The following is a 14,050-nucleotide window of genomic DNA, read 5'->3' as shown; positions in this document are numbered from 1 at the left end:
TCTTATTTGAGGTTTCGCCGAAGGATTATCTTCTTCGAACACCGTAGGCCACAAGAATGAGTGAAGACGGCGATGTGGATTTGAACTAAGCAAAGGTCACACTTCGAGCACACCAGCCGGCAGTTCCGGTTCATGGCTTTCGGCATCGAGCGCATCCATAGCTCGATGTAGTTCGTGTTCACCGACAAGGATTGTCCCTGCACGTGCAGTGCTCAGGAAGCTGATCTCGACGGCCTCCAGAGACGTGTCGAGGTCTGGCTGCAGATGATGGGTTGAGAGTGCCAGCGGATCGCCATTGCCATTGATAGGTGCTCGGTGCGCAGGACTCTGAGTAGGCGGTCTGACAGGTCCTCCAGAGTCCACACTGGACGAGAAGTAGCGGTTGAGAGAACTTTCAAAGGACGAAGCACCATTGAAAGAGTGAGACAAAGCGATAGTCGATGCTTCGGTACTTTCATCCCAGGAAGCATGTGTAGCGTCGGCCAATCGACTGGCAACCCCACAGACAATACCGGTGGCCTCGAGAGGGAGTTTGCGTAGGTCCAACGTGATGGGGACGAGGATGTCTTCTTTGGACCCGAGAAGCAGGCTTGTCTCATCAGTAGACTCGGCAGATGAGGTAACATCATTMAAGAATCGTGGCAGGAGCCGCTGTTCCAACAAGAGAGAGGCTGCAGGGTCGGCGGCGGTCAGAGTGAGTGAGAGGAAGCGTGGTCTGTCCACAATCAGTGCAGTCGTCAGTGCCGTGCGGAGGATTGATATTGAGCTAGCATCACTGCTGTATGGGTGATGGGCAGCACATTGCACCAAGCGAAGAGATCGGTCGACGGACGGCACAATGTGGTTCTTCCGCAGGGAGGCGAAGGTTCGCCCCTGCAGTTCGTCAAGTGACGAGGGAGGAGGAGTTGCCGGCGGAGAACCCAGACTACTGTTGGAACGAGATGAAACCGGGCTGCTATAGCTGCTGAACTGACTTTGATTATGATTTATGAAAGCCTCGGTGGTGATTTCGAACTGGAACCCCCGCTTCTCCAACGCTTCAATGACATGTGCTTTACTGCGCAGAGGCACAATGATGTAGTCGGAAAAGTAAGTGGAGACGAAGAAGATAGAACTGGGAAGGCAAAGTCAGCAATGGTCATATAAACGAGACTCTCTTCGGGGAGGTTCGTACATTCCTGCCATCGCTAGAGGACTCGTCAATTCAAGCACACGTTGGCCAGCTTCCAGGCCCTCGCCGTACACCTGCATGGCTATGAAATCATCCTGACTGATGGACAGGCGGCTTTGGGTAGAGGCATGATCTTGAACGAAATTATCGATCATTGGAGCGAAATACTTGTTGGCAAGCTGCCTGGGGCACATGATGGAGCATTCTACCGGGGTGATGGAGAAATTCAAGAAGGCCGGTTGTGCATGCTTGAGGCCATCTCTGGAGCCGTTCTTCAAGACCTCCGCATGACTCTGGTCTACGGGGGGTACCTCGTGGAAGAGGACCTGTAGGATCGGAGTCAAGAAATACGGGTAGAGATCCAACGGTATATGCACCAAGGCCAGTCGGTCATCCTGTCTCTCGATGATTATGGTTAGCAAAACAAGCCTTGCACTAGACTGGTCTATACAAGTCATAATTCTTGACGGGAAGATGGATAGCGTGATTGATGAACAGCAAGATGGAGGCTTACCATAAACTGGACTTGAGCCGAAGTGAGAGACAATGAATGATCCATCATTGCCCTCGATCAGGTACAAATGATACCTATAGGCGGTTTCGAGGGAATCAATGCTCTGTCTTGGGAAGGCAAGATCCCAAAGGAGAAGTGAGGTACTCGTAATGGGAGACTTCGGGGTGATGTGAAAGTATAAGTAGCGGAGTCGGACTCGCAGGTACAATCGGGAGAAGATCCACAGAGAGAAGGCAGTAGGTATCGAAAGGCCAGATTGAAGTTGTACAGATGAGGCTGTCTCGGTGGACAGTACAGGTGAAGTTAGGGTAATAGGCAACAATGTCACTGAGACGCGAATGATAATGAGAGAAATAAGTATAAATAGAGAGCCGAGTAAAACTCAGATTCCATGAAACAAAGCGCGGCAGACATCAATGGAGTAGTCGTTTCTTTTTCCTCCTGTATGTCCTTGATGGCCCGAAGCCCTGCGTCTTCATTGTTCTTGTCTGCGGAGTGGAGTTACGCCATTGTTCGGAGAAATGATAGTATCGGTGAAGAGCCAGCACGCAAGAATGCCCGGACGTTGACGATGTTATTTCAAATATAGACTGGCAAATACTGTAGGATCGAATGCGGAGAAGACGATACGCAGATTGTAAAGAAAGAAGAGAGGAGGAAGAACAGAATGGATGGATGGGTGTATCTCTAGTTGTGGTGACTCAAAGTGGCCTTCCTTTTGGGCGAGGGTAAAGTGCCTGAGGTTCTTCTTTTCGTTTCAACACCAATTGATTCTCACCACAACTCAATCAGTATAGACTGTTGAATATTGATTCCTGGTAAAATATTCGTAGAATATGGGGAAGCCAAGGAGGTAGTTGAAAGGAAAAAGCAAAGAGGAGTCTTATTCTTTGCTGCTGTGAAGCTCCACTGCCGAGTATACCGGGGAAAATGAAGGAATATAATTGTCTTTCGAAAGCAAAATGTTATCCTAAAGATCCTTATCCTCAATTTTAAACCTTTTTAGCATATCCCCCTTTGCAAGTCGATTCTCTGCAGTGACTGGTCAAAAGTGGCTCTACGTAGGTCTGTAGGTAGACTTTATCTCCAGCTTTTGTGGCTCCACCCACTGCTTATCAGAGCCATTATTATTATTATTATTATTATTCCCAGCCATGACCATGATGACCAGCAAATCTGCTTCTATCGCCACCCCGCGCTAGGCGCTGCTTCCGTCGTTACGGTGGGGTTATTCCAGTCTATAGGAATAATAAATAATAAAGAGGTAAAAATAATAAATTCTAAATGACAATAATTAAATAATAGTAAGGAAATATAAGATCAGACTAAAATGTGCGTTATGACCCCCTCCCAGCGCACGGTTCGGGGGAGCAGCTGATGGTGAATGGCTGGTGCTCATGTTCATCCGCTCCCCGCATTTTTCCTCTTTTCCTCTCTGTTCGATTTGCAGGGTTGTGTGAGGTGGCTAGTCAGGCACACCAGTTGCTTGCTATGAATCCATTCGCTGTTCTCATGCGTACATACACATCCATCAATCAATCCTGCATACGGCGTAATGTGGCAAGCCAATTAATGGGGCCAGGAGGAAGATGGGCTAACTGCTTGTCCCATCCATCATTTCCCAAACATCGTCTGGGAGTTACTGTGATGGACGACGACAGACTCTCAAGTACTCGGTCCATTAGGGGCCTCTATCCGTTGGGAAAAGCTCCGACAGCTCTGGGAAGATAGTTTTCTTTAGCGAGACCAAMACCAAAAAGAGTCACCGTGACACAGTCATTCGAACAAGGTGGAGTCAGTGCTCTAACAGTCAAACTCATTACTCCTATCTGCTATCTTCTCCGTAACTACTAGAGGCCTCTCACACGAAAAGGGGATCCATCAGCAACATCAACCAACTCGATCAGGAAATGATGCCATTATGATGGCGCCAGTCTAATGCTTTAGACTGCATAAAAAGAATGTACGCCGGCAACCAGGATCATACTGACGGCCTAGTGCCTACAGACCTCCTCACTCAAGCTCATCCTGCCACGGCAAGTGACACAATCCCCTAAAACTCAATGCGATGCAGCTGGAATGTCATATTCCCCAATCTCCACACCCTTTGCGCTTGAAGCGCTTCAATCAGAATCTCGCTCTGTTGTTCAATCCGATCGTTGTTTCATAACAATTTGAGCTAGCTAAACTGCAAGGTTCGCACGGGCTTGCCCGAGTCGGATGATCATTCCTCCCTAGCCCTACGAACTGGTATCTTCCTGTCACTCGCATCAATGAGACTTGGTCTGGTCAGCGACTGTCCAATCATCCGACCCCCATGGGCGATCATCCGGTCCATCCCTGTTGCTGCCGAGGAGTGCGTGCCAGGTGGGTGTCGCTGAGTCGCTCTGCAAGAATCACAGCAATCTATCTAGCTATCTATCTTGCAAGTCCAGATAGGCTGATAGTAAACCCCTCTTTGCATTATGCCTCCATTAATCCATCCCTCCTCCAAACGTGGCGCCATCTATGATGAGTTTCAGCTGCTTTGGGAATGATGTAGCCATGCAGATAGGGAAACGCGGCACTATCACGGAGATAAGGGAAAAAGGTGTCGGGAAATTCTCTCATTCACATTTCTGCAAATTGGCGTAGATATGTTAATCTTCGTAGTCTGCAAACATGGAACCGGATGTATCACGAGCCCTTTTTTTGAATCCTTTGTCCTTTATTTAGATTTAGAGTGTTGATAGGAATGGACTAACCATGCTTCGATCGTGTAGGATACGTCTCTTCGCCTTTTTGCTGCAACCACAAAGTGATACACCCATCAAATGATATCCTTTCAAAGTAGATATGGTTCCCATTTCGTAGATACAACGTAACGACAAAGACTGCAAACGCCCGCAATGCATGAGCCCATCTCCGAAGAAGTGGAAGTCAGAATACACGAGACAAGATCTCAAGAAAAAGCGCAATAGGTTGTACCGAATAAGCGGATACGCTTTAATCATCGACTCTTGCGCGCTTAGACCCCCGATCCTCACGCTCCACTTCCTGGATCCCGTAGCGCTTCTGTCCGGCTCCCCCGGTTACGTCGGCAATCATGCTGTCGATGCCAAAGGGGTCTGTTGTGTCTTTCTCAAACTGAACGGGGCCGTCACGGGTCTGCGAGGAAGGATAAAGTCAGCTGAGTTGTTTGATTACACAATGATAGTTCATGCAATAGAAGTTTTCTATGCGAAGGTAAAAGGAAAAACGGGAATCTCACCTCAGCCTCAGCTGCGCCCCGGAAACCTTCTTTGGCCTTGCCCAGAACTTCGAAGCGATTGGTTTTCTGAATCTTACTCATCTCCCCTTCAGCTCCCTCCTCGTCGTCCACATCCACCTGAGCCCGAGGCCGGTAAATGCTGTTGATCGCGTCCTGCGCGGCAAACAACGGCTTGTCGTAGGGATTATCCTCGTTGAACCCGGACTGCATGCCACTTGTTTGGTTAAAGAGCCGAGAATCCCACATGGACTCGGATGTCTGGGTGGGCTTGGCCAGCCCGAGCGCGACCTTCTCCGAGATGTCACGGTTCTGCTCACGGGCCATCATCTGGATTCGACGTTCCGTGCCCATGCGAGACTGGCGCAGCTGTCGCTCAGCGTCCTGGCGGCGCTCGCGACGAATGCGCTCGCGCTCCCGGGCTGCTTCCTCGTCATCGCTGGGCGTGGCAGACCGTGAGTGAGCAGAAGGACTGCGGCTGACACTGCGCGTGTGTGACCGCGCACGGGAATCACGACGGCTGCTTGTGGCTCGCTCCTCGCGGGCCTTCTGCGCCAGGGCGCGGAGATGCTCCTCCTTCTGAGCCTTCTCCTTCTCCGCCAGCTTCTGTTGCATTTGTGCGCGCAGTCGTACTTCCTCACGGGCATGTCGATCAGCAGTAAACAGGGCCTCGGCGAACTGTGCGAACTTGTCGTTGATCGTAACATCCTGTAGTCCCCGTCCGTCCGCAGCAAGACGCTTGTCCAGCGGGACTGTGTAACCCTTGGGATTTTTCCAGTTAGACACGGGAGGTGGGATCCGCCAGGCCTCCTGGTCTTCTGCCGTCAGCTTTCGAGGCGGAGAATGCATAACGGGCGGAGGTGGCGAGGGCGGGCCGCGGGGGATCTTCTTGTGCTTGAACTTGGGTGGCTCCATGGGGTCCTGTTGTCTCTCGACGATCTTCATGATCCGATCATTCTTCCGCGTAGTATCCCCCATCTGGTTAGCAGGCGTGTATCGGACAAACGTAGGCTCTGCCCTCCGGCCACCCTTGACGTTCTTCGGCTTCTGCGCCGCCACCGCGCCCTCGACCAGGCTCGCCAGCGCATTCTTGGTCTTCTCCATCTGTGCCTCCACTTCTTCCTCCGAGGGACGGTCTAGCGAGATCTCTCCCATATCCACGCGCTGTCGGAGCGGAATCAGATCCTTGAAGGAAGCATGGACGATCCGGTTCTCGCTGTGACCCCGGCGGGCGATCGCATCGTACTTCACTTTTCCTTCTGCATCAACCTGCACCGCGAGCGCGTTCGATGTCGATGCAGTACCCTTGCGGCCCATGTCGAGGGGATACTGTGCGACCAGGATCTCGGGGAACGCGCCACCGTCGCCGAAGTCTTCTGGTGCTCGAGGTCGCCATCCTGCACGGTTGCCATATGGGGGAGGACCGGTTTTCTATACATCGTAAACCAAGATAGTCAGTATATGAGTAAGATGAAAAATTTCTGAAGCGTAGGGACGGAATAACCCACCCTCAAAACAATCTGACTTTGATCAATCTGGTCGGCGCCCACGATCCGCGGACCACGGGGCTGGGCATGTTGAGGCACCTCCTCATCCTCGCCGGTATATTTCGGCTTTGGTAAAGACTTAAAAAGCCCCTCTGCAATGGATGTCATTGTCGAAAGGGGGACACGGTGGAAAGGGTGAATGACGTGGGATGGTCGAACTTTTGGATGGCGATGATTGCTTTTCGTTTGGCGGCCAACAGGCGGCCAAGTGCGCGTGTGGTCCATGTGGCTTACCGTAGTAGCTGTCCTCCACAACATGAATCGCGTGCAGCACTGGACGACGGAGAAAACATGACTGATAGCCAGAAGTTATAGAGTTACTTGTTTGGTTATACACTTGTGCTCTTGCTGACAGTCTCTATAACTATGTAAATGTGATATTGTACAACGTAGTACACCAACAACACCAAGAACAAAGTGGCCAGTCTCACGATTTCCTTCAAATAGATAGACTGACATGTCTATGGTACTCACTAAATGATATGGCCATATCTAGAAAGCCAAGTCTTGGGAGAATGTTCTTGAAGGCGACAGGGTGAAATCGCGGAGGGAGAGGAGAGGAGGCGATGATTATAGGAGTAGAGACAATATGAAAGAGATGTTAAGGGATTAAGCGAATTAATCAGATCAAGTAAGATCGGATCTCGTTCAACCAACTAGATGTGTGCGCATAGGACATGCAATGCCCTCTGAATCGTTTGCTTCCACAAAATGCTCTTTACCATGATAGGTATACCAAATCTTCAGCTTCTTCGGGAGAAGAGGCGCGGGATCGTAGAAGCCAAGGATTTGGAACTAATGAACAGTTAGTGAAGTCCATAACAACGTCACCGCAGGATACTGACCTTGACTGTGTCCTTTGTTATCACCAGCTGGCCGTGGTCCACCAACGCAGCGACAGGAATCGTCACATCAGCGATCTCCAAATCCTTAGCGACGTTGGCGCTGTTATTTGTCCACCTCTTCGGCGACGGGTAATGGCCATATTCAGCTTTGGTGATGACCAGGCCACCTTGCTCTTTCTCCCTCGCTTGCCGACGGTGTACATGTTCGGCCATAAGTTCGATTGCCTGTTGGCTTTCTGCTTTCTTCTTCGGAATCAATCTCTTTAGCTGCTTATGCCGCCGAGCAATGGCGCGGCGGCGCTGCCTCCGTTCTCTCGGGCGGATGTATCCAAATTCTAGGGCGCAGTAAGCCACCCAGGGGAAGATAACTGCAAGGGCGGCGGCATCTGCATTAACGGCATCCATCGGACAGACCGCAACGGGGAGGGCGATCTTCTGCCCGAGTCTGCTCCAGGAGGCTGTCATGACGAGGCCACGGCCTCCTTGGACACCGACGCCGAAGCCCACACGGGTGAATCTGCCTACCTGGCGCGTGCCGGAGATGTTCCAGGCTAGGGACAGGTCCATATTCACCGAGCTCCGGACTTCAACGCGCACACACCGAGGCTCGCTCGCGGGCGGCAAAGAATAATGGCCCTCGGAACTCCACTCGGAGCGAGCAAGCTCGCTGGCTGCCTTGCCATTGAAGATATTCCGAGCATACGTGAAGGACAGTCCTGCTCCTTCAGGTGATGCCATGACCACCGTCTGCCAAGACTCGGCAGCATTTGCCTCGCTGCGCGCCTTCCTGCGGATCTGCTTAAGTTCCGCTTCCTCTTCATCCTCCTCCCCCTCAGCTGCCTGGTCCTCGTCGTCACCCAGCACAACTGTGTTTCTATTTTGTTTGGGAACGGACAAGAATCCCAGCTGGAATTGACTCGGCTGAACAAAAGCAGTCATTTCCACGGCCGACTCTGTATCGAGGCCAAGGTTGGCAATCGGGCTGAATAAGACCTGCAGCACGTCTGGCCAGGAGATGGTACCGCTCGACCAAGAGCAGAAGGCATGCTTCCTTTCACCAATCTCCTTTGTCACCTGCAGTGCAAGCATAGGTGGCGTTTTTATGAGAGAATTGGTGATAATGGCGCTCGTGTTGACCTGGAATGGTTTCGTCCCTGGAATCGGCTGAACTGCGGTGGCTATGGTTCCTTGCAACAATGGAGTCGGCAGGACCGCCGCGTTCAACGCAAAGGCCGAGTCTCGCAGAAAAGCAAAAGGGCGCTTGGCCAGAATCCCTTTCATGCTTGCGACATCTCCAAAGCGTTGGCTTATGCCGGCGCCCAGATTGATGTCTCTTCCTGCAATGAACAGGGGTAAAGGAACCTGCTGAACAGTTAGGGAACAGTCCAACAAGATTGCGGAAGACAGTATGTATCTGGACATACCGCTCGCGTCACTATCCCCTCATCCTCAATCTGAAATTGCATCTTACGAAAAGAGCGCCGGAGATTGCCAGAGATTCCTGCATTAAACGAAATCTCAGGGCCTTGAGCCTCCAGATATGAATGGCCTTTCTGCGGAGGCGATCTGCCATCAGGCGCTTCATCCTCGTCCTCGTCCTCAGCCTCTTCTTTTCCGAAGAGAACCTCCGGCGTGGGAAGCGGCGCCTTGAACGAGTATCTGATAGCGTAGGAAGACAAACTGGGAGAGGGAATGTGAATATACACCTCCCCGGCATCCTGGTCAACTTCAATCATGTTTGACGCATCAACCCCGAGAGTCAGCGAGCCCTGTTACCGTTCCACACCACAGTCAGCACGACATCACGCAACAAACCCAAGCAAGACAGCAAAGGGAAAGGAAACGGGAGAAGGAGAACCCACCCTACTCTGGACCAAACTATTCAGCACCTTCCTCTCCCGCCTCTTCATTGTCTCCAGAAACCACCCACGAAACTCCTCCGGCGTCTGAGCCCTCACACCAACCTGCATCTCCGCCTCCCCACCCCTTCCCATCGCCCCTCCAGCTCCCCACTCCCTCCGCACTCCCTCCGCCCCAAGGAGATCATAGACAACCCTCTTCTTCGGGTCAAGCAGCGTCTCGTACGCCTCCTGGATCCTCGCAAAGTGTCGCTCCGCAGCCTCCCGCAGCTCCGCGGGCTGTTTATCCGGGTGAAAGCTGAGTGTGAGACTGCGGTACGCGGAGCGGATCTCCGCATCGCTAGGGGCGGGGGTCCGGCGTAGGCCTAGCAGGGCGTAGTAGTCCTCTTCTTCGGCGGGGTAGGACATGATCATGCTGTAGTCTACGTCCTCATTCATATCATCATTATTTCCCACGTCGTATCTCGTCCGCTGGGGGCGTGTGTCATCGGTGTCCGCTCCCGCTCCTCCTCCTACCCAGTCCTCGCTGGCGGAGGACATCGTAGCTGGCGCAGCCCAGCGCACGCCAGAACGTTAACCGGCTCTTGATACGTGGGTAAGAATCGCGTGCACAGATTTCACTAGTGCATCCAGCACCGGCAGTCCATTTTTTATCTCGTGGAGAAACCGCAATTGCACTGCGTGACGCCTTGTGTCCGCTTTCCCTTCATTTCTTTTCTTCGATGACGTCGGGAGAAAAACAGTACACGGTGTTCCGGGATGCCGTTGCTCCGTCTCCGCCTTTGTTTTCGTCCTCCCTTCATCTTCATTATTCCATTCGTCCCTATTTGTGGTATCATCAAATAAGATGTCGACTCATTTAAAGCTCAGGTTCAAATGTAGCAGGTGACATTCGGATTATCTCGTTTAGATCCGTGTCTCGACATAGAGCTGAAGTCTAACGTATACCGACAAATGAATGGACCTGAATGGATATGGCTGGAAACCGACTCTTTATGGCAAAACGCCTAGCTTGAGTGATAGTGGTTGAAGTCAGAGTCAGTTGATCTATTACATCTTCATATAGGGGCATCAGAACACGCCATGCGGCAGCCATAAACAATGGTGCTTCTGGAAAATGGATAGCTCAACTTTTGACACCAACGGAGCAAAACCTCGCTGCAGTTCATATTACTTTATTAAGTATTTCAGAAGAAAAGTTGCGATCATCAGATCTACGAATCACCGAATACCAAGCGATATCATACCCGAAAATCAAGGCAAAATCAATGCTACTATTCTCCACGTCTTTTGAATCAAGAGTTAGACATCGGATTCATCAGTAGTATACATCATCAATGCGCAAAGCAAACAACCCCAACCCGTCGTCATCGCTTAAAACGCTCAAACATGAACTTGGTATGCCTTTTGAAGCTGGCAAGGTATACGCCATCGAAATCGTCCACCAGATAGACATTTAATTTATAAATGGAGTCGGGTTGAACCCGGGTGTTGGTGACAAGGAAGAAAAAAGTCGTGTCTTTTAATACAGGTCGTAACAGTGCAAGGTGCATGGTCGACGGGCAAGCAGAGTACAGTGACCTCTTTCAGTCCGTTTCTCTGATCCAGAGTATGTTGGATTCTGTCAATGAAGCGTCTTCCGGCCCCAACGCACTAAATAGTCTGTCGTGGGGCAGAGCGCCATAGAACAAATCATCGGTGATCGGGGACTGCTGCTTCTGGATCCGGCTGTCCAAGGAATGACCTTTTGCAGCAAACACCATCTTGTGATCCAGCTTGGTCGGATCGTGGAGGATTTCTATCAATGGCTCCAGACGAGTCTCGATGAGAGACACTAATGGTAGCGAGCTCTCCCAAAAACGACCCAGCTCCTTGACAGCTTCGAGGCCACCTCGGATGAGCTTGACGCACTCGGGCATATCAGGTACCAACCCGGCCGCACTAAGGATGTCCACTGCGGACAGGATCACATAACCTAGGAAAGGGTTGAGTATAGCCGCTTGCCAGGGTGCGGAGTCCATGGCGATTCGCGATGCGTCATATTCACCCGTGTAATGTGCCAAAGCGAGAGCAATCCGCAGGGTCTCTGCTGCATGGGTCCTGGCCATGCGAACCTGCCTGCTCACAAACTCTGCGCGATAGTCTTGACCACGCGCATGTCTATTCAGTTTCATCATTGTTGCATGATATAACAGATGTATCGAGAAAAACGGATCGGGTTTTCTTGCCCGAACGCTTCGCTCCATATTCAGGGTGCTGAACCTCAAATGTTCCGGCAGCCTGGCAACCCAAGCGTCTGCACGCTGGCAGATTGTGGTATAGAATTCCTCAAAAGGTGTAGTGGATGACTCCACCGGAACGAGGGATAGACGAAAGACGTGATCCGCCACCTCTCCCCAAAGAGATACTATTTCTATCAAAAGCGCCATGGCACTCAATTCCGAGAGCTCATCATCTCTTGATGCGGGCGGCTGGTTGAGGAAGTTTTGAAAGTATGGTACAGTCGTATATTGCTGAGCCTCGAAGACTTCTTCGCGACAAGGCATTCTAAGATAAGCCGTCTGTGAGGGAATGAATGCTGAGGTTGACGAATAAAAACATGACAGGCGCTAGACAGAAAGAAAGAGAAAATGGTTAGCTGACTCCCAATGATCGAACTGCCGGCACGGCAGGTGTATATCACTCACATCCATCAAGAAGGCGACCCAGAATGTCCTACGACGGCATTCTATTAGGGCCTGGGGATGCAAGCCATACTCGCAAACCCGGTCTTGATCCACAATAACCCCTCCCAACTCAACGTTATACCGCAATCCACATACAGTTCGAACTGCAGCACCAACTGCATCCCAGGACTTCTCTAGAGCGCCGATGGCGTAATACCAAAGACTCATGATAATCCGAGATTGTGCGAGCTGCAAAGAGAGGTTATGACGACTATGTTCCACAGCGTAGCGGGCCGTGCGTGAGGCCCTCTTCATGGCCGCAAGCCTGTCAGGCCGATCCGAGAAAATCGCTCCCAATGTCATCATCGAGTAAAGAAGCATTTTGTCCTCCAGCGATTTCGTATGACACGACCTTAACCACAAAAGGAAGCGCCTTCGGGGGAAGATATAATACAAGCTGTCGTTCACATAAGTGAAATAGTTCTCAACGTAGTGAGTTGTAAGTTCCGCATCGTTTTCATAAGGATCGGTGTTCCACTCGTGCGCCAGGGGATCATGAGGGTCCAGATCTCTCATTTCCATCAAGATCTCAGTGTAATCAGGCGTAGCACGGGCTGAATTGCCTTCCACAGACCGTCGGCTCAGATCCTCAGCGCCACTAGATGGTCTGCCAAGGCTCTGTCGTCTCGCTCTGTAAAGTGAATCCGATTCCAAGCCAGGTTCGTGGGCACTGTTGATGGCAGGGGGTGTAAGCATGGAGACGTCAGACATTGGCGACTGCGAATTGGTGTTAGGAAGGGATGCGGAGCTTTCAGAAGCCCTTAAGGCGGAGTAGATCGAGTTGGATGAGCTAGAAGGGTGATAGCCGACAAAGGAGGAGGAGTCTCTCGTGTCGTATCTGTTGGTATGCGTGTTGGCTTTCGCTGCTGCACGGTGCCCTCGTGGTCTGTAGGACAATTTCATCAGCATCGAGATTCTATTTGGACAAATAAAAGGTCTCGTGTTAGTCACTTACGCGCTCTCGAACCGGCACTCCCTTCCCGACTTCTGACATTGGTCGCATTTTGGGAGATTAGGTTGGCACTTGATCTTCTTCTCCCGGCAGGTAAGGCAGGCTTGTGCCAATCTTTTTCGCGGCTTTCCGGCCTTAGTTACGCCCCAGTTTGCATTTACAGGCACACCGTCAATGGTCTTGGGACAATGGGACCCGTCAGCGTAGATGTAACACCAGCCTTCACCCTCTATGTACCGCTCGTCGACCACGTGGGGACGGACTTGGGCCGTCTGCGGTTGATTTGCTGCCGCGCTTCCAATGTCGTGAGCCACAGGTGATGGGTTCTCTTCCCTTATTCCCTTATCATGACTGACACGACGCTGGGGTGTAAAGGGAGAGTGGGGTGCTTGTTGCTGTGGAACATCTGTACGGATACCCGCATGCATACGAGCCTCGTTTGCGGGTGTGTAGATGGGCATCTGAGAGAGAGAAGGCAAATTTCCGGCCGTCGCCCGCGAGAAGGGGTCAGCGCGAGTCTCAGGTCTTCCTTGAGGTGTTCGTGGAACAAGACCGGCATCATGATGGCTCGCCGCATGGGGACTCTGACCGGGTTTGGTGCTTTCACCCGTAGGATGGTAAAAACTGAACAGCCGTGAGCGATGTGGTGACACCGATTGGCTTGAACGAGAGGATGGGGTCAACAGCTCGCTGACGGAAGGAAGCTGTTCATTCACGACTGGCTGATGTCCAAGAGCGTTTGAGCCGAGTCGGGAGTCTCCTTTTCCTTCATGGTTTCGCCGGGACAGAAAGGGGTCTGTTCCAAATTGCAGAGACTCCAATGTGCGCGGTGGTGGAAGTTGGTAGGGATGGTTTCCAGATACTGGCTCGTTAGCTGAACGCTCTGGTTCCCTTTCCGGAGAGGTTCGGTCGGTAACAGGTAACATACGCCCGAAAGGTCCCACATAATAGGTCGACATGACGTTCACGAACGGAAAGCTGATCTCGAAGCAATCTAATGTAGAACGTCTAATAGCATTAAGTGTCCGGTGTCGATTTTGCGAGAATCTTGAGGGCGGGGTGGAGGTAAGGAGAGAGGGCTGGCGGGCTGCGAGATTCGATCTTGGCTGGCCTGAAAGGAAGGATTCTCGAGAGTTATGAAGCGTATAAGCGAGCGACAAGGAACCGGTTCTTGGATGGACGAAAGAAG

At 51.6% G+C, this 14,050-nt stretch overlaps 4 protein-coding genes across 4 annotated transcripts; all 4 read right to left on the bottom strand.

Moving 5' to 3' along the window:
- Positions 1-96: 96 nt before the first annotated feature.
- On the bottom strand, positions 97-1,730 carry Asppvi_004161 (ACT domain-containing protein; the record flags this gene model as incomplete). Its single annotated transcript, XM_043300117.1, has 3 exons — positions 97-1,114; positions 1,175-1,566; positions 1,686-1,730. 3 exons carry the CDS (start codon positions 1,728-1,730, stop codon positions 97-99), a joined length of 1,455 nt encoding a protein of 484 aa, XP_043156052.1.
- Positions 1,731-4,670: 2,940 nt separating this feature from the next.
- Asppvi_004160 (SKIP/SNW domain-containing protein) lies at positions 4,671-6,587 on the bottom strand (the record flags this gene model as incomplete). The annotated part of the gene is made up of 3 exons (XM_043300116.1): positions 4,671-4,832; positions 4,936-6,363; positions 6,441-6,587. 3 exons carry the CDS (start codon positions 6,585-6,587, stop codon positions 4,671-4,673), a joined length of 1,737 nt encoding a protein of 578 aa, XP_043156051.1.
- Positions 6,588-7,127: 540 nt separating this feature from the next.
- Asppvi_004159 (J domain-containing protein) lies at positions 7,128-9,723 on the bottom strand (the record flags this gene model as incomplete). The annotated part of the gene is made up of 4 exons (XM_043300115.1): positions 7,128-7,274; positions 7,325-8,686; positions 8,749-9,093; positions 9,187-9,723. The coding sequence occupies 4 exons, from the start codon at positions 9,721-9,723 to the stop codon at positions 7,128-7,130; spliced, it is 2,391 nt and encodes a 796-aa protein (XP_043156050.1).
- A 1,046-nt stretch (positions 9,724-10,769) lies between these two features.
- On the bottom strand, positions 10,770-13,820 carry Asppvi_004158 (Zn(II)2Cys6 transcription factor; the record flags this gene model as incomplete). The annotated part of the gene is made up of 3 exons (XM_043300114.1): positions 10,770-11,792; positions 11,871-12,795; positions 12,865-13,820. The coding sequence occupies 3 exons, from the start codon at positions 13,818-13,820 to the stop codon at positions 10,770-10,772; spliced, it is 2,904 nt and encodes a 967-aa protein (XP_043156049.1).
- Between the last annotated feature and the right edge of the window lie 230 nt (positions 13,821-14,050).

Source organism: Aspergillus pseudoviridinutans, assembly GCF_018340605.1.
Source record: "Aspergillus pseudoviridinutans IFM 55266 DNA, scaffold_3, whole genome shotgun sequence".
NCBI classification, from domain to species: domain Eukaryota; kingdom Fungi; phylum Ascomycota; class Eurotiomycetes; order Eurotiales; family Aspergillaceae; genus Aspergillus; species Aspergillus pseudoviridinutans.
This window is presented reverse-complemented; position numbering and strand designations above follow the sequence as displayed.